The 21,011-nt window shown below is 42.8% G+C and overlaps 1 protein-coding gene across 1 annotated transcript in view; it reads left to right on the top strand.

Annotated features, from left to right (window-relative positions):
* LOC149141963 (ubiquitin-like modifier-activating enzyme 5) overlaps positions 1 to 21,011 on the top strand; it is a 479,516-nt gene that overhangs the window by 11,559 nt on the left and 446,946 nt on the right. Inside the window, exons 2-3 of the mRNA XM_089447610.1 lie at positions 16,766 to 16,834; positions 16,964 to 17,077. Coding sequence (XP_089303736.1) covers positions 16,766 to 16,834; positions 16,964 to 17,077 — 183 coding nt within the window. The remainder of the gene's footprint in view (positions 1 to 16,765; positions 16,835 to 16,963; positions 17,078 to 21,011) is intronic.

The following is a 21,011-nucleotide window of genomic DNA, read 5'->3' on the forward strand; positions in this document are numbered from 1 at the left end:
TCCAATTGGAAATATGAAAAAAAAGTAGTTTATCGTGTTTCTCATTCGAATCAGAATGAACTTACAGAGTCCCCTGAAATCGCATGGACCTCCAATGGAAAAACGTTGGCTGTCATACAACAACGACAAAATTCTGATTCTAAACTTGTCTCCAACATGCACCATTACACATCTTCAAGGGACGCTAACATACCAAGATTAAAACGAAGAGACGCTAACAAAGATTTAGAGGTTGGGGTTTTACCGGCAATAATGGCGCTTGGCGTTCAACGGATACAAAAGGAGATAAATCAGATAGAAAGAAATACGCAGTTAACGGGTATCAGGATTAAGGTCTGCAGCTATAATGACGTGTCACACCTGTGCGGGACCATTAGAGGCTTAGTGGGTACTCCTTATGAAGAGGGTGTCTTTCAAGTTGACATTCGCGTACCTCAACAATATCCATTTGTGCCCCCAAAAATGCAGTTTATCACAAAAGTGTGGCACCCTAATATCAACAGTGAAAGCAGAGCAATATGCTTGGTTATCCTCAAAGGTAAGTGGTTGCTCGCACTAACATTGAATACAACCTTACTTTCTTTGCAAGCCTTGCTTTCAGCACCAGAACCCAAGGATCCTCAAGATGTGGTTATAGCACTGCCTTTGCCTGTTGAAGCCATTACTCGTGCAGGATTGGTGAGTCGAATTTTCAATGTGTTGGAATATGCAACTCTCTCGGACGCGGAAAAACAGAGTCATCCAGACGGGTGGCTTCGGAGGGGCGAGTTAACGTCGTCGGAAGCCGAAGAGCTGGTGTTTATGAGGTGTTTTGAGATTTTTGAATACCTAAGCACTACCAGCATAGGCCATCTGAAGATTGTCAGGGTGATCAGTTGCAGTGGTTACAGTTACTTGGCAACTTTCTACAAAGCTCTTTGGCTGAACATATTGCCTCGCCAGAATGAGAGCCATGTTATACCGGTAATATCTATGATCCTCAACGTGTTGAAGAATGCTCGATATACTTCACTGCTGGAGAGGATGGGTGAAACCAACAATCTGACATTCCGAGGTCTGGTTATAACTGGCCACCACGTCTGGAACGTGGCTTCTGCTACAGTATTATCGCGCAGAAGAATGAGGAGTCACGGAGGTCAACCGTCATGACCGTAGACGCAATCCTTCGGCAAAGTGGAGTTAAATTAATTTAATCGAATAGTATATACTATATAATTATAGTTATATATAATACATAAATATATAATATATAATTATTTAACAAATATATATGTAAATTATAATTTAATTAATTAAATTTAATATGAAAAAAAATATTATATAAAAAAACATTATTTAAAAAAAAAACAACAAAATAAAAATAAAAATCTAGGGAATAGTACTGACAAGCTACATGATGAAACGATGACTAGATTGTATACATCGAGACGACAGACACTAAGTGAAGAAAATTGCCAGCAATATAGCTTTGAGGACACGAGAAACAAGGAGACATAGGAGACATAGGTGATGAGATGGTCTCCAAGAGAAACAAGGATAGTCTTTTTAGCCTCGACTTCTCCCTTCTTGAATCTAGCCTTGACAACAACATTCGAATTTTCTGGTGGTTTTGCTACATTGCCTTTCACATAATCCAGTACATCATGTTCTTCATAAGTAATATCCAATCTTGCCTTCCATGGACCAAAATTCGAAGCATCATTCAACTTCTCTTCGTTCTTGAAGTAAGAAGAAGACATCTTGATCAAGTCAAACAAATTTCAGTAGCAAATAAGATCTCTTTGAAGTAAAATTTCTGCAAAAGGAGTGATAGCTCTTATCTTCTTGGGCAACAAATTTCAGCAGCAAGTAAGATCTCTTTGAAGTAAAATTTCTGCAAAGGAGTGATAGCTCTTATCTTCTTGGGCTTGTCTTCACCAAAGCTCTGATACCATGTTGAAATTTTGATGTTCTATGCTGAAACAATTACTTATTCCAAAAACTTCTTTCTGCTGCAATATTAGTTAAGCAATTGTAGATAGAACATAAATCAAATGCACAATAGAAGACAACCAAGAACAAAATGAGACACAGAGAATTTAGGTCCAATGACCAGGGCAAAACTCACAAGGGGAAAATCCAACTAGATTCTTCTTCTATTATATATCAATTGTTTAGTAGAGATACATAGTACAATGAGAGATCAAGAGAATGAGTAAGTTCACCCAAATCTGAACAAGTTGTAGCATGAAGATCATTGGTAGCAGCAACAGATGCAAACACTGAATCAACCTTACCTTCAACTGAATCAACACTGAAACATTGAAGCACTGAATGAATGTTGGCTCACCAAGTTCTGCTCTTACTCTCCACATCTCTTTCTCTCATAATCTTCTTCAAGTCTCTCCAACTCTCTCTCTCAAGTTGAATTCTTCTTTCACGATGCACATGTAGTAATAGAAGGCAGTGTTGCAGGAACCGTCGCCCCCCCAAGGATCCAGAGGCAGATTTGCATCTCGTACGGATCCGCCATTGATCCTTCGGCGGAACCGCGGATCGGGAAATCAGATCCGCGGTTTTGCCTTTTTTGGCGATTCCTGGAAAATTGGATTCGTCCGAGCCCGATCCGCGGATCCGGAACGGATTGGGTGCAAATCTGTGGAGGTTCGGGTGTGTATCCACCGCGGATCGCCAACAGATCCGAGAGAAGGTGGACGGTTCCACATGACTTTTTTTGTTTTGGAAATTTCCAACTATTATGTGAGGAACTATACTTTCTGAATACTCCCAAGGTGCCCCTTGATGCTTCCTAGACGCTTCCTAGATGCTCCCTAATGGTAATGTTAAATTGTTAAAGTAAAAATGACATTCTCCTTTATCTTTCATTTCCATCCTTTTACTTAAATTTTTAACATTACCATGTAATGACTTAGGGTGTTTGAGAGTGGTTCCAACCTCATCAGACTTCATATGGAGAAAATAGAATTTCATATCCCATTCAAAATTCAGCAGACTTAATAGTTTTCAGGATCAATGGGATTGTGGCGTTTCATTGGATTATATCATGTATGAGGGCATGCGATTGGCATTTAATCAAGAGCATCAAGCCCTATATGTACCCAAGTGTTGGTGTTATTGACTGTTGAATTCCTTTGTCATGGCCTTAGCAATTATGTACCCTTCACTCAAGTCAAAATCGTTGATCAGGCATGTTAAGCTTTCTCTACCATATTATAAGCCTTGGATTACGCTGTTTGATCAAAATTAGGCGATGTTGACTAAAATCCCTATAGAATTGAATTAGAGGCAAAGGCTAGACAAGAGAAGAGAGGAATCTAGATTGTAGATGGTTGATGCTGGAATAATTAATCATTGATGTACAATGGATGCCATATCTATCTTGATTTATGTAAAAATATGCATGTTTTCTTATTTTCTACAACTAATTTGGTATTTTGGATGTTTTTTTAATATAAATGGAAAAAAATATAATATATATATATATTAGATGCTTTCGAGACGCTTCACTTCCTAGATTTTTGGGAAATGATGCTTCCGCGTTCACGTTTGAAAAAACGTCCCCGCTTCGTGCAACGTTGGTAGAAGGTGAGAAGACATGAGACATATATATTGGAGGAGCAATGAATTCTTGTCAAAAAGGAGGAGCAATACATATGCCTTGAGGAGGAGTAACATGTGCCATTTAAGGGAGTGTAACTCATGCCATTAAGGAGAGAAACCCATGCCGTAGTAACTTATGTCGTTAAGGAGAGGTACGCATGCCTTAGTAACTTATGTGTTAATTTAGATAACAATGGTATGTTCTATGCTTAAGAGCAATTTACTTCAATTTTCTTACTAGCCCAATATCAATTTCCAGAGTAGCAATCACATTAACATGATAGTAAATGCAAATAGAACATAAATAAAAACAATAGAAGACAATCCAAGACAAGAGGACACAAGATGTGGTGCCAACGAGGGACAAACCCCAATTTGGGGAAACCCTTTGATCAATTCTTCTTATTATTCTTCAAAAGTTCAGCAGAGAGAGAGAGTACAATATTTAATATTCACTTGCCCAATCAAAGTGAAATTTGTCCAGTCAAATAGCAGCCACAGGAAGACCTAACTAGAAAGTCAACGCTAGTCACTAGGGTAGAATTTATTCTCCAAAACAGCTCGGTCAAACCTAGTCAACTCGGCCTCCAACAATCATCCGAATCAACCCAAAACAGTCCCGAAAAACTCAATCAAACTTGGTCAACAAAGAGTCAAACCTGCGGTCAAAGCCTCCTGCAGTTAACGCTGGTCAAACAACGCGGATTGCCTTGATTTCCGTGCCCAGAAATGCGGCCTGCCCAAATAGAAGTTCTCCAAGGAAAAACACAGTCAAATCAAGTCAATAACATCTCAGTCAACGTTGGTCAACCCTTCCTGGAATTCGGTCAACGCTGAAACAGAAAATCTGTCTTGTCCTTCGCACGTGTGGAGAGAGAGATTGCCCAAAAAAGTCTACGAACCAATCAGATGAGAGAGAGATGTGTGTGAATGATTGATGTCCAAATGAGGCAAATGCACCTTCTATTTATATGCAACATTGAGGATGAATAGACGTGACTGTTGGGCTTCTGAGCCTACATTAGATTGTTGGCTGACCTTGACAATTTGTCCATAAACAAAATACATTCATAATTCCATTTGTACATGTCAGAATGAGATGATATTTAGATCAATCCTACACCTTTCGGAAAGAGGAATCCAATAAAAATATCAGCTGCATCATATGAGCTATCTAAGGTGGAGTTTGGCCATAGAGAGGTACACATGCCTTAGTAACTTATGCCATTAAGAGAGGTATGGATGCCTTAGTTAAGGGGAGTGTAACATATGCATTAAAGAGAGCATAAGAGCAATCTTTTATGACATGCCTTTAATGACTGTAAGAGAAATATGCCATGTCTTTAATGAGTGTGTAAGAGAGTGTGTAACATATCATTAAGAGAGAGAGAGAGTTACGTAGTGCCATGTGAGTCATCAAGGAGAGAGGTGCGAAGTGATTGAGGTGATGAAGGTAAGGTGACTTGTAATTCCTTTTAATAATAATATCATAGTATCATAAAGGATAATAATATTATTAATAATATTGATGATTAAGTCGAGATTGAACTATTAGGATTGATTAATGATAAATTAAGTGATTTTCCTTCAACTATACTTGATTAGATGCAAGGTGATTTACTATTTTTGGAAATTCATACTTGAGATGCTAGACATGACTTTCTATTTTTAGAAAGTCACTACAGAATTGTTAGAATTGAGATTTTATTTAAGGAAATTCATCCCCAAGGTGCCAATTTTCAACAAAGGAGATGCTCTCTATCATGCATGCATTGGCCAAATTCAGACAATACTTAGTGGCTTATCGTTTGAAAGTCAAAACTGATCATAGCAACCTCAAGTTTTTTTCTAGATCAGAAGGAGTTGAATGACCAACAACAAAAGTGTTTAAGCAAGGTCTAGGCTTATGATTTTGAGATTGAATATGTCAAAAGAAAGAATAATGTGGTTGCAGACGCATTATCCAGAAGACTTGCAATATTTTCTCTTATGGATTCATCCCTGCATTGGAAGTCCCAACAATTGGTGGACTACTCCAAGAACAAGATGGCATGTGAGATCTTAGATGGACAAATACAGGATGGTAGATACTGGGTGGTGCAGGATATCATCTACTACAAGGACATAATCTATTTGGTACCAGAGTCGTAGCTGAAGGAAAAAGTAATACAAGTAGTACATGATTCTCCACTTGCAGGGCATCTAGGGTACCTCAAAACCTATATGGCGATCAAGGAGAGGTTCTCTTGGAAGGGCCTCAAGGAGGATGTTTTGAGGTATGTTCTTGAGTGCAGCATTTGGCAGCAGAATAAGGAGGAGCATTCACACCTAGCAGGTCTATTGCAGCCACTCCCTATTCCGGAACGAAAGTGGGAAAGCATCTCTATGGGCTTTGTCACAGGGTTGCCTTTAGTGCAAGGCAAGGATTGCATATAGGCGGTGGTGGATCGATTGATAAAGTATGCCCATTTCTTCGTGATCCCTTCTAGGAGCTTAGCCTCCCAGGTAGCAGAGTTATTCTTTCAGGAGGTCTCTAGGCTGCATGGTCTCCCCAAGACCATAATCAGTGACAGGGAAAAAGATATATGGGAGGTTTTGGCAGAAGCTGTTTCGTTTGGTGGGCACAAAACTCACCCCTAGTACGAGCTATCACTCACAAACAGATGGACAGATAGAGATAGTAAACAAGTGGCTTGAGGGGTACTTGAGGAATTATGTTTCGGGGTAGCAGAGAGCATGGGTGAAGTGGCTACATTTGGGCGAGTATTGCTACAACACTTTGTACCACATGTCTATTGGAATGACACCATTCAGGGCATTGTATGGCTATGATGCATTATCCTTTGCTAACATGGTGTTCGGAGACATTAAAGCCCCGATGGCTAGAGATTGGGTCTAGGAGTGCCAGGACATGCTTAAGGCACTCAAGGACAACCTTCGCATAACTCAGAACCGACAGAAGTTATATGTAGATCCACTGTCATGTCCCTTCTCAAACACATTTGTAATAGGGTGCTGCTACACAATTTTGCACAGTTTTGACTAAGGAAGAGGACCCCACACTTTCGACTTAGGGACTTAGGAGGAAAATCGATTTTATTTGGATGCTAGTGGAATGTGGGGGCCACCCACATGGGAGTTTGAATTAGCCCATTCGAATAACTTGGAGGGAAAGTCGAATGGGTGGATGGAGGGGCCCACATGAGGCTAAGGAGGCCCAAGGAGTTATAAGGAGAGAGCAACTCTCATTTTGGTTTCATCTTTGACATTTGCAAACAAACTACTCAACTGTTCACTCTGCTGTTTAGCTGAGTCAACCGACTGTTTAGCCATGAGTCTCTCAAGCGGGAGATTCAACCTCTACTTCGGGGGACCATCTGTGCCCGCCCTAGGGAGGCAGTTCCACAAGGATTTCAGGAGTTCCGGGGCAGTGACATAGCACCATTAACCAACGCAGAGTAGGGAGTGTGTATTTCTGGGTAGCCAGAGAATATGCAGAGGGAGATAGAGGCCAACAAAGATCAGATTGTTTGTCGGGGTGCTAGAGAGATGAGGTAGCAGCAATAAACCAGCATTCTTGCTGGGTTTTACAACCAACATTCCAGCAGTTCGAATTGCTGGGCAGAGGGACATCGCAAAGGCCACTCAACAGATTTTTGTGGGGCTTGGGAGCAGGTGATTTTGGCCAAGAGCTCATTCGGGAAGTAAGGAATTGGATAGCAAGGGTGAACCCAACACTTTGGGGGTGTTTTCGGAAGGATTGACAGGCAGTTTCCAGCAGGCCAAGTTTTGCAGCTGCAACTGGAGTGGGGCTCTAAGGGGGTCGAATTCATAAGTCTAAACCGGCCAAAATCCTTTTTGGGTTTAGGCCAAGGAGTCCGGGGTTAAAAGCACATAAATTTCTAGGCAGTATAAGTGCACTTTCTAGCCATTCGAACTTCAACAAAGAGGCAGTTTTCTGGGGCGGCGCAGTGCAGATTGGTGCAGCAGCTGGGCAGCCTTCAACTCAGCCATTTTCCCACCTGGGTTTGGTTATGCTTGTCCATTAAGACAAGCCTAGGTGCACCATCTTGTTATCTATAGTATTTTTCCTTCAGAAACTTAATAAAATGGCTTAGCAGTTCCCTATTTACAACTTTTTTGTGGATGCTTAATGTGTATTTCGTTTTTATGAATTGTTGCACAGATTATTTGCTTGTTATCACTTGTATTCCTATTTAGGATCATTACAGCGGTATCAGAGCCTAGTTATTGGCTCAGCTATGGGGATTGTCTCCTATGAGAGAAGGGGACCACCAGAACATCACCTACCAAAGGCAGAGGTACTGGAGCAAAGAAAGAGAGCTGGAGATTACTCCAGACACAGAGGATAGAGGGAAAGCAGTGGTAGGAGAGGAAGACATGGTGGAACCCAAGAGCAGGGAAGAGGTGGCTTTTGACAGCCTCCAGAGGGCCCTAAGTGACTTAGCCAAGGGTCAGAAAGACATGCTGGAAGAGATCAAGTCACAGAACAGAGAGAGGACCACTTCTAGAGGGTTTCTGTTCGGGGAAACTTCTGGGGCCTCTCAGCCATTCAATCATCCCTCACCAGCAGCGCATCACCCATCAGCCAGTGTGCTAACTTGTGCTACACTGCCTTCTTTTGTGCCAGTGGCACAAATCGAGCCTGCAAGGGAGGAAGACCCCCCTCAGATGGGAGATTACTTCAGAGAGTGGTAGTCTATGGATCAAGACTTTAAGGAAGCTCTCTCCTTCAGAGATTACTGCAATCTCAAGCAGAGTGAGAAGAATGAGGGTTATGGAGGACAAGGGACCCAGAAGTACGAGCTGCAGAGGACCATAGGGAGGATGTACTTCCCTACTTTCAATGGCACTGCCAAGTGCACAGCTAGGGCTTGGGTTGAGAAGATGGACACCTACTTCCAACTCAACCGGATGACAGAGCAGGAAGCCATCAAGATGGCCATGTTGCACATGGAGGGGGAAGCCCATGATTGGTGGTTTCATGGCTTGACCACCCTAGGGCATGCCCATGTGGCTTCTTATGAGGACTTCACCAGGAGGGTGGTGGAGCGTTTTGACCAGAGAGATCCAGAGGCCCATTTCAGAGAGCTGACCCAACTGCGCCAAACGGGCAACTCGAAGTAGTACATCTTCGAATTTTTGCGAGTGTTAGTGATGGTCCCAGATCTATCCGAGGCAAGGAGGGTGTATACCTTCATTGAGGGCTTGCTTGAGCCCTTGCGTGGACTGGTGAAGTCACGCAGACCCTCCACGCTGCAGGAAGTAGTCTTGTGCACCAGAGATCTACAGGGGGCCATCCCCAAGACTAGAGCACCATTTCCTGCATGGACCCCTTTTCCACAAAAGGGGCATGAGACTAGACCTCCACCTCAGAGGACCACACAGGGGAGGGGGCAGTTAGATGATGAGACACAGAAGGACCTCAGGAGGAGGAAGATGTGCTTTACATGCAGGGATCCCTAAGCACCAGGCCATCAGGGCACTGCCGGCAGAGCACACTACATTGAGGTTTTGTCTGACAGTGACCAGGAGGACGAGGTGGAGCAGGATTGTGGTGTGGTAGAGGGTGAGAGTTTGGTTGATAGAGGGCCACCACCACCACCTCCATAGGGTGGGGCATCCCTTGCCCCAGCCGGGGGAGTCCTTGCTTCCTTATGCGGGATTCCCAAATTTTTGACACTGAGGATCAAAGGCATTGTACAGGGGTAGAGGGTATCAGTTCTAGTTGACAGTGGGGCTACCCACAATTTCATAGATGCCTAGTTGGTGCAGAGGAGGGGCCTCACCACGACTGAGTTCGAGGGCTTTTCAGTCCTAGTACCAGGTGACCGTACCATACAATGCACTAGATATGTGCCCTCCTTGACAGTAGTTATGGGGAACTACTCGATGACGAACTATTTCTTAGTGGTCGATGTGCCCGACACCAACGTGGTGATGGGAGTCCAGTGGCTGTATTCCCTTGGGCGAATCACAACAGATTGGAGGAAGCCAAAGATGGAGTTCATTGGGCCGGATGGCAAACTGGTAGTTTTGAGGGGCATGCTGTCTTATCCACCTCAGATAGTTTCGAGTCTCGACCCACAGGATGGAGGCAGACCTATGACATGGGGACATTGCATGCGCAGTTGAGCTGAGGATCTTAGAGGCTCGGGGACAGGCTCAACCACCACCAACAGACATAAAAGCTTTGTTGGACAGGTATGCGATGGTGTTTGGGGACATTCCACCAGGGCAGCCACCAGACAGGGGATTTGAGCACACTATTGAGTTGGAGTTGGGTGTGCAGGCAATGATCATCACCCCTTATAGGCATACCAAGGTCTATAAGGACGAGATAGAGAAAGCCATCTAGGAGTTGCTAGCATTGGGCCACATCAGGTCAAGTTCCAATCCCTTCGCTTCTTCAGTAGTATTGGTGAAGAAGAAGGATGGAACCCTTCGGATGCGCATTGACTACTGGGCCCTCAATCGAAAGACATTGAAGAACCGGTACCCTATTCCCCCAATAAATGAGCTGATGGATGAGCTTAGAGGAGCCAAGTACTTCTCTAAGATTGATCTGCGTTCAGGGTACCACCAGATCAGGTGAGGGATCAGGATATCCCAAAGACAACTTTTCGGTGCCACTATGGGCACTTTGAGTTCTTGGTCATGCCATTTGGGCTGACCAACACTCCGACCACCTTCCAGTCATGCATGAACCATGTCTTCCAGGGACAGTTGAGGAGGTTCGTGCTAGTTTTCTTCGATGACATTCTGATTTACAACCAGACATGGGAGGAGCACCTCCAACACTTGGAGGAGGTACTATGCATTCTGGAGGAGCAACAATTTTATGCCAAGCTCTCCAAGTGCGAGTTTGGGTTGATAGAGATGCTCTACTTAGGGCATATCATTGGTGCTGATGGGGTGAAGGTCCATGAGGTAAAGATCAGGGCCATTCGGGATTGGCCAGTACCCCGAGATGTGATTGCGCTGAGGGGCTTCTTGGGCATTTGCACCTACTACTGGAAGTTTGTCAAAAGGCTCGCAGCGCCCTTGATTGACTTGACCAAGAGGGGCTTTTGCATGGACTGATGGGGCACAGGTTGCTTTCGACCGCCTTAAGGAGGTGATGAGCAGTTGCTCAGTCTTGGCACTTCCGGATTTTTCCCAACCATTCACAGTGGAGTGTGATGCATCCAGGGTAGGAGTTGGAGTAGTATTGTCACAGGAGGGGCATCCCATTGCTTTCGAGAGTCAGAAGCTCCTACCGCATGAGCTGTCATATTCCATATATGACAAGGAGATGCTGGCCATTATGCATGCATTGGCCAAGTTCGGCCAATTCTTGGTGGGCAACAGGTTTCAAGTGAAGACTGATCACAACAGTCTTCAACATTTCATTGGGCAGCAGGGCCTCAATGACAGGCAATAGAGATGGGTTAGCAAGGTGCAGGCCTATGACTTCGATATAGAGTATGTGTGGGGAAAGCACAATGTGGTGGCCGATGCTCTATCTTGAAGACCAACTGGGTTATCCCTCATGAGCATCTGCCATGATTGGAAGGCTCAGTTGTTGGTGGAGTACTCCAAAGACAGGAGGGCATGCGAGATATTGGAGGGTACCCATGCAGATGAGCATTACTGAGTGATGGATGAGGTCATCTATTACAACGGGTGCATTTCTTAGTGTCCAACTCGCAGTTGAGGGAGAGGGTGCTCCAGGTAGCACATGATTCACCACTATCCGGGCACCAGGGGTTCCAGAAAACTTATATGGCTATCAGGGAGAGATTCATGTGGAAGGGCCTCAAGGGGGACGTGCTGCAGCACGTACGGGAGTGTGAGGCTTGTCAGAGGAACAAGGGGGAACTAATCCACCCCGCAGGATTGCTACAACCACTTCCCATCCCTGAGGGGAAATGGGAAAGTATTTCTATGGATTTCATCACAGGGCTCCCCATAGTGCAGGGGAAGGACTGCATCTACGTAGTGGTCGATAGGTTGACCAAATTTGCCCACTTTTTCGCCATCCCCACCAGGTACACGACTGCACAGGTTGCAGAACTGTTCTTCTGGGAGATTTTCAGATTGCATGGGCTCCCCAAGAACATAGTGAGCGACAGGGACAACAGATTCATGGGAGGCTTTTGGCAGGAACTCTTCAAACTGGTCGGGACTGAGCTCACTCCTAGCACCAGCTACCACCCTCAGACAGATGGCCAGACCGAGAGAGTTAATCAGTGGCTAGAGGGGTACCTGAGGAACTACGTGATCGGTCAACAGAGGACTTGGATTCGGTGGTTGCATCTGGGTGAGTACTGCTACAACACCATGCACCACATGTCCATCGGTATGACTCCTTTCTGTGCTCTTTATGGATATGATGCATTGTCTTTTGCTGATATTGTTTTTGGAGACAACTGGGCCCCAAAGGCCAAATACTGGGTCCAAGAGAGCCAAGATATCCTCAAGGCTCTCAAGGATAATTTGGTGACAACCCAAAATCAGCAGAAAGTTTACGTAGATCGACACAGGATAGAGAGACACTTTGAGGAGGGGGACTTGGTATACCTCCGGCTACAGCCTTACAGGCAGTCCACGCTGAAGCAGAAGGGGGCCGAGAAGCTACAACCACGCTTCTATGGGCCCTACCAGGTGATTAGACGAGTTGGGGAGGTGGCCTATGAGCTAGAGCTGCCTCAGGGGAGCAGGATCCACAACGTTTTTCATGTCTCATGCCTTAAAAGGGTGTTGGGACAACAGGTGACAACAACAACTCATCTACCCCCACTAGATGATGAGGGCCACTTGGTGTTGGAACCGGAGGCCATTTTGGAGAGCAGGGAAAGGAAACTGAGGAGCAGGACCATTAGGGAGTTCTTGGTGCGCTGGAAGAACTTGTTGGATGAGGATGCCACCTGGGAGGGTGAGCACATATTGGAGCACCCAACTTTGAGGTTGCTTGAGGGCAAACAACATTTGGGAGGGGAGGAATGTCATGCCCCTTCTCAAACACATTTGTAACAGGGTGCTGCTACACAATTTTGCATAGTTTTGACTAAGGAAGAGGACCCCACACTTTCGACTTAGGGACTTAGGAGCCAAATCGACTTTATTTGGATGCTAGTGGAATGTGGGGGCCACCCACATGGGAGTTCGAATTAGCCATTTGAATAGCTTGGAGGGAAAGTCGAATGGGTGGATGGAGGGGCCCACATGAGGCTAAGGAGGCCCAAGAAGTTATAAGGAGAGATCAACTCTAATTTTGGTTTCATCTTTGACATTTGCAAACAAACTAATCAACTGTTCACTTTACTGTTTAGTTGAGTCAACCGATTGTTTAGCCACGAGTCTCTCAAGCGAGATATTCAACCTCTACTTCGGGGGACCATCTGTGCCCGCCCTAGGGAGGTAGCTCCACAAGGATTTCAGGAGTTCCGGGGTAGTGACATAGCACCATTAACCAACGCAAAGCAGGGAGTGCGTATTTCTGGGCATCCAAAGAATACACAGAGGGAGATAGAGGCCAACAAAGATTAGATTGTTTGTTGGGGATTTAGAGAGTTGAGGTAGCAGCAAGAGACCAACATTCTTGCTAGGTTTTACAGCTAGCTGAGCCAACGTTCTAGCAGTTCGAATTGCTGGGCTAAGAGACAGTGCAGAGGCCACTCAACAAATTTTTGTGCAGCTTGGGAGCAGGTGATTTTGGCCAAGAGCTCATCCGGGAAGTTAGGGGTTGGATAGCAAGGGTGAACCCAACACTTTGGGGGTGTTTTCAGAAGGATTGATAGGTAGTTTCCAGTAGGCCGAGTTTTGCCGCTGCAACTGGAGTGGGGCTCCAAGGGGGTCGAATTTCAGAAGTCTAAACTAGCTAAAATCCTTTCTGGGTTTTTCTGGGTTTAGGCCAAGGAGTCCGGGGTTAAAAGCACATAAATTTCTGGGCAGTATAAGTGCACTTTCCAGCCATTCGAACTTCAATAGAGAGGCAGTTTTCTGGGCAGCGCAGTGCAGATTGGTGCAGCAGCTGGGCAGCCTTCAGCTCAGCCATTTTCCCACCTAGGTTTGGTCATGCTTGTCCATTGAGACAAGCCCAGGTGCACCATCTTGTTATCTATTGTATTTTGCCTTCAAGTACTTAATAAAATGGCTCAGCAGTTCCCTATTTATAGCTTTTCTGTGGATGCTTAATGTGTATTTCGTTTTTGTGAATTGCTGCACATGTTATTTGCTTGTTATCACTTGTATTCCTATTTAGGATGATTACATCGACACCGGATAGAGCAGAGCTTTGAGGTGGGAGACGTAGTTTGCTTGCGCTTGCAGCCTTATAGGCAGTCTTCCCTTAAGTACAAGGGCGCAAAGAAGCTTAAGCCACAATTTTATGGGCCTTATTAGATCATCAGGAGGATAGGAGAAGTGGCTTATGAGTTGGAGCTTCCAAAAGGAAGTAAGATACACTGTGTGTTCCACGTGTCTTGCTTGAAGAAGGTAGTGGGACAACAGGTTGTCACTTCATCTGAGCTAAACCCCTTGGATGAGGAGGGACACTTGGTGTTAATTCCCGAGGAGATTCTGGGGGTAAGAGAGAGAAGGTTGAGGAGGAGGGTGATCAAAGAATATCTTGTGCATTGGAAAGATTTGCCTTTAGAAAATGCTACATGGGAGGGCGAACATATATTGCAGCATCCAGGGCTAAAATTGATTGAGGGCAAGCAATTTCAGACGGGGAGGACTGTAATGTCCCCTATCTCATGAGCTGGAGACATGGTTTCGCTTGCCTAGTTATCTCCTGTAGGCTAGCGAGAAGGAAATTGATCTAGGAGATGCGTAGAAAAATTTATCCAATTTTGATATTATTAATTAAAAGGGGTAAATAATAATAAAAAGGGGCAAATGTCACTTAGGAGGAGAAAAGTGACTTCTTCAATAAAATAATATTAAAAGAAAATCTAGAAGTTTGGAGAAGTCTCAATGAAAGATTATAAAAGGAGGATGGAGCTCAATGATTGATCATTTTATTCCATTATATCTTATTGTTATTGGTGAGAAACTCAAGCGAGTTTGTATCTTGAGGGTTTCAAGTGGAACCCTCACTCGAGTTTCGGTGGATCTCTTGCCACTTTAGCTAGTTCTCTTCCTTCTTCGGTGGACACTATTTACCACCATAGTTGGATTAGTTGCCTATTCATTTCTGAAGATCTAATTGTCATTGTTTGCAGGGAACTCCATTTTTGTGATTTTAGTTAGTTGCAGGGCTATACTATCTTCAAGGGCCGAGTTCATCTCCTTCAGTAGGGCTGAATACCAAGGATTGGGTGAACGATTTCTGAATTATTCCTCAAGGCCGACTTGCATCAAGGCCAAGTTTGTTGCCACATCCATGTAAGGCCATGTTGTTCAGTTTCAAGGACGAGTAATTGCTAGTAATTTCCAGATCTTGTTATGCCCAAGGTGCCAAAGAAAATTTACGTTTCTCCTTATCCCAGTACCAGAGGACGTGTTCGGAAATTATAGGAGGGTCGAGTTGGATACTGGATCAGCACTGTGAGGGCCGAGTTTTTGTAACCAGAGACCGAGTATATAGAGGGTCCAATATGCTCAGAAATTTAAATTACAATTGTTCCAGTACCGAGTTGAAATTATTCAACAAGACAAGGAGGCCGAATGCCTCGGTGACAAGATCTGATCTGTGCAATTTCTAGAGAGGATGAGACTGGTTTATTGGAGCTTGTATTAAGGCCGAACTGTCCAGATTTTTGCATCAGTCCATCCCTGGACCATATGTTCCAGATCTGAAGCAAGACAGAGGTACGAATTGGAATTTCCAGTCTTACCTTGAAGCAGGGTGTATAACCAAAGGAAGGCCGAGTTTTTCATCTCTTCTCCAAGAGATAAGTCATCCACCATTCCCAAAAATATTAGTGCCCCATGAAAGCTTGATCTCTGTCCAAAAAGGGAGGGCCAAATTGTTAAGGAGAGAGGACACATTTACAAGGCACTGTATCATTAGAATGCCGAGCAGTATATATGCATTTCAGATGGAGAGGGTCGAATCCTGAGTGTTAAGGAGCCAGCTGACATTTCTATTCCTGATTTGAAGATTTCCTTCGGTTTGTGTCACTTCTGCTATTCTCCTGTAGCAGACTGTCTATTAAGAAGGCATAATCTATTCAATTTCTCATCAAGTGGAGCTTATTCCAGGTGTACTCCTTCCAGTGGCAGTGTAAAACTAATGTTTGCTCTCAATAAAGAACAGTGTTTGCCTCAGTTTTTCTGTTCTCCAAGTTTGTTCACAAATTGTTTGACAAGTCTGTGATTGTCCTTTGAAAGTGAATTTCTGAGTTTGTGCTCTAATTGTTTGTTAAAAGGTGTCAAAGGAAATTATCAAATATTTTTGGAAACATTTGCTTGCACAAGTTGTAATTTTGCTCTAAATTGCTTGAAGTTTTGCCTGGTATATTATGGGGGTGGGGGGGTGAGGAGGACATGTTATAGAAATTAATATTATGGTTGGTTCTACGAAATCATTAGTTCAATATTTAGTGATCTGAGATTGTTCTTCAAGCTAAACAAGTAGTCCTCAGTTGGCTGAGCGAAGGAATTTAATGAAAACTCAGAGCAGACTTTTAACTGAATCACAGCATAAGGATTCAATTCTCAGTGGATGGGTTAAGCTTAGAAATTTCCTCAGTAACTAATTTATTTAGAGCTTCCACTAATTTAAAAGTGACACTGACAGAATGCTTCTTTAGCAACCTGTGTAATTGTGATTAGCATAAAGGATTTGGCTAGATCTGGACTTGTTTTACAAGACAAGAAAGTGCAACCATACTTTAGATCTGGAGATATCATGGCCATTTAAGTGAATAATATAACTGTGTATCTCTTCTGTAATTTTTCTATTTGCAAATCTTGTCCTATATTAACCTACATAATGCAGGTGGACATTTATATGGTTAAGCCTTTTCATGTTTTACACCGTTTTAATGTGAGAAATTTGTCCTGTTTATCCAGAAGATTCATGAAGCATCTTGAGGTGTGAAATCACATACTGTATATTGTTTCTTCTGATGCTATTGATGTTGTGTATCTCAAGCTTTGTAAGGTTGATTAATTGTGGTTCTCATTCTTTGCTTCCATATTTACTGTACAGTTGCAACATCATGCAGAGCAGATTTCCACGAGTGTAAAAGGTGTGCCTATGCGACGCCCAAAAGTGAAGGTTGCAATTTCACAATCCCATGGTTTCATTTGTTCAAGACACGTTATCATTCTCCTTAATTCAGATGTTCTGTCGATGCTTGCTTAATTCCTAAGGTAACATTCTTGTCTTGCCTGACGTGGAGACCAGGATATGAGCTCTGAAGTAGTGGACAGTAATCCATACAGTAGACTTATGGCATTGAAGCGAATGGGTATTGTGAACAACTATGAGCGGATTCGAGAATTCTCAGTTTCCATTGTTGTATGTGTCCCATCCCCCTCTTGTAAGGTTGCTGCTTTTGTAATATGAGAAAGAGATGTACCTGATGTTTGTTGGCAAAGTCATGATTTAACTACAGAATCTGGACAGCCTATCCTGAAGGCTTATTTTAGACAGAGTTAAATTTCATATTTTATGTTTCTTTGGGGGAAATGAGTAGAATATGCTAGATCCTGGAAAAGTTCTGAAACATGTCAAGTTTTTAAGGCCACAGATGTACAGGTGAATGTGGCAACTATGGTATGTATATTTTGAAAAGGATATCATGGAATACTAGTTCGCCTTTTTACCAGTTTGGTTGGATATTATTCATGTTATATCTTACTTACCATACATAAATTTATGACACCATAAGGCCAATCAATTTGAATGTAAATTAAAAAGGCATGTGTGACAATCCTCTTTTGCTTCGGCAGTAACTTTTTGAGAGATGAGATGAAAATTTGCTTTATTCACATAAGAATCTGCCTGTGGCCGTCATCGTAACCGACAATAATATATGCCCATCATTTTCAGCTAAGTTATTTTTATTACCATACTACCAAGTTGACTCTTTTAAGTGTCTTATAAGGGTGGCACATTCTTTAAGGATCATGGAAGATATACTACATCATCTCAATGGACCATCAACCCAGTCATATGCAGCCTACATTTTACAATGGAAGCTTCCAATTTTTAGAGTAACTTACAAGGGTCTTGTTGTGATTCAATTTCCCAACTAAAGGAAAAAGTCCTAACCCCAGTGGGAGGGCCAAGAGGTGACTCTCAGGCAAACCACCCACTGTTACCTCAGTGACCTTGCCTCTCATTTTAAGGCTAAGGCAGGGGCTTCCTAACCTAAGGAGAGTGTTCCTAGAGGTCAAGCTAACTTAGATTGTGTAGTGAAGAATGTTGAAATTTTAAGGTTTCTGTAGCCCTCCCCAGTTTCAGTTTTCTTTGCATATGGTTTAATGTCCACAGCCCCAAATCATCATGCTGATATATATAAACTTAATGCAAATTTTAAAAGAAACATTACAGGTTATCATTACTATTTGACTTTTCAGCTGATAGAAAATTTGAGACAAGCATTCACACAAGTTTGACACATTGATTTTTGGTCAATCTCTAACCCTCGAAATCCTCAAGGGGAAATCAGTCTTAAGGAGGATTTTATTTGCTAATTCTCAGAGAAATTTTTACATACCAAAATACATTTCAAGTACTTATCTCTCCCTTGAAGTTTGTGCTCATCCTTCCAGAAAAATGCGCCTCTGTCCTTGAACACAGCGCCTCTGTCAGACCTCTGCCCAGTGCCTTTGTGAGACTTCTGCCTTGGGATTTATCCACAGACAGTCACTGGAAAAACTGAGCTCTGCCCACTAAAACCTTGTGCCTATACTCAACAATCACTACTCCACAAGGCTGCTGCGAAACAGACTTGAATCTCTCAGTCTGCGTGTCACCGGCAGCAAGTTTCCAGCATGAGAAAATGAACCACAGACCTACTGTCTCTGCTGAAGATTTGACCTGAATAATCACCTTAAAATTCGTGTTGGAAGACTCCTAAAACCGCGGGCCAGTATCACCTTAAATCTCTGGCCTGAACCTCTTAAAAATCTGCCCCGAAATTTTCGGGGCTGGTCTCCTGAAAACACAGGGCTGAACTTGCCCCTATTTCAGTGCTGGAACAGGCCTTAATGTTGAAATTTGATGACAAAAAAAAGTTTCCAACAATCCCAACCCGGTTTTAATTTCACCTTATCACTCCCATTCAGTTAAATGGCCTTTCCCATAAACATACATTCAACATATAGAATTTTGGAAATGAAATTTTCAGATTAAAACACATGGGATTGTCAACACATGCTGAAAATAAATATGGACATAACCAGACCAGCAACACACATAAAAATACACAGATTTTTGGTCAACTTAGACCTAGGCAAAACCCCTTCAATCTTCTCCGGGGAAAACCTGTTAGAGAGCTCTTCAAATTTATTTATCTTTCAAGTTCAGGAAAAATACATTTGCAGAAAAAACAAAACAGCAAAATACAACTTATCTCTTCAGCCCAAAACTCCTTGAAAACCGTGCCCACTTTGCCTCGATTTCCATGCCCACTTGAAGCTGAAAATATGTACTGTAAGTATACAATTATACGGACTGTACAGATTTCTGTACCACTGTACAGATTGTACGGATTTTTTTTTTCAATTTTTTTTCAAAAACTTCTCTCGAACGGTGTGCAGCTCACAACATTCAATGCTATTCGTACTGTACTTTCTGCTGTATTATAAACCTTGATTTTCATGCCCAACTTTGCCCAGAAATCACTCCTTTATCTTGCTGCAACAAATTTCTCCTTCATAACTTTTTTCCAGCTCTCAACCTCCTTTCTCCAATCTGTTCACGAAGAATGAATGTAGTCTCTCTTTTCTTTTCCCCCTTTTGTTTCCCTAAATGACTTTTGGGCAACCCTAAGATCTAATGACTCAGATTCACTTAGATCAAGGGACGAGAATAAATGTGCATTTAATTCTCACTTTCTATTTTTTAACTCACCCATTAAATAAAGTACCCACATTGTACTTTATGTTTAAAGCCACTTTTCACTTTATAAGTTAACATTAACTTTACCACTTATAAAGTCACTTTCACTTTATAAAGTCACACTTAGGAAAATAATTATTTTGGACACTTTTCCCTAGGTAGAGACTAACCCATGGGAAACCACTTGTCCAAGGTACATTAAAAATCAACACTCCCTCTTACCGAGGAAAGTGTTTCTCACCACACCCATTTTGTCCTTGAAATGGACATGCTTGCCTCTTGGCAAGGACTTCGTGAGAACATCGGCCACTTGCTCATCTGTTGGTATATACCCTAGCTTCATTGCCCCCTTCTGAACATAGTCCCTGATGAAATGATATCTGATGTCAATGTGTTTTGACCTATCATGAAACACTAGATTCTCCGTGAGTTTAATGCAACTCTGATTATCATAGTGAATAATCGTCGGTCTCAACTCCTAATCAAATAGGCCATACAACAACTTGCGAAGCCAAATGGCCTCACAACTAGCCTGGCTAGCAACCATATACTCAGCCTCAGAAGAGCTCAAAGCAACTGACTTTTGCTTTCAACTGAACCACAACACAACTGCCGAACCCAATCCGAAGCAACACCCTGAAGTGATTTTCCTGTCAGAAGCACAACCTGCTCAATCTGAATCTCTGTAACCTACTCTTTCCATCTCCCCGCCTATAGTCTAGACCATAATCATCAGCCAGTGTTCCACGGGGTCGCGTCCCCCCTCTTGGGGGTCGATTTTCCTAGCTCCCTGGAGCTTTGGGGACTTGGGGACGAGAGGGGGACGTTTCTCCACGCTCCCAAAAAGCAAGGTACGCGAGGAAACTTGAAAGGGGTCGTTTCCTCCATTTTTGGGGTTGTTTCTTAGGTGAAAGGGGCCTTAAGGGTTCTTAAGGGGTCGTTCACCTAGAAAAAATTCGCAATTTTTTTTTATGAAACAAAAAAATCGTAATTTTTAATATTTGTTGACTGACTGGGAAGGTTTTACATTATGTTCATTTCACATTTCATTTTCTGTTTGCTCCTTTGTTGAATTGAACACTATCGCCATCACCAATTTTTTTTATGAAACAAAAAAATTGCAATTCTTAATTTTTGTTAACTGACCAGGAAGGGTTTACATTATGTTAATTTCACATTTCATTTTCTGTTTGCTTCTTTGTTGAATGGAACACTGCCACCATCACCAAGCAGCCTTCTATCTACTCCTTCGTTGAACGGAACGCTGCTCCTGATGTATCAGACTTGAATTTTATATTATTCAATATTCAATGTTCATAGTTGGAAATGGAACATCATTATGGTTTAAAGTTTAAAGTTTAAAACATTAAACATTTATAATTTT

Source organism: Pinus tabuliformis, chromosome X (genome assembly GCF_031772625.1).
Source record: "Pinus tabuliformis cultivar Carrire ecotype Pingquan chromosome X, CPIR1, whole genome shotgun sequence".
NCBI lineage: Eukaryota > Viridiplantae > Streptophyta > Pinopsida > Pinales > Pinaceae > Pinus > Pinus tabuliformis.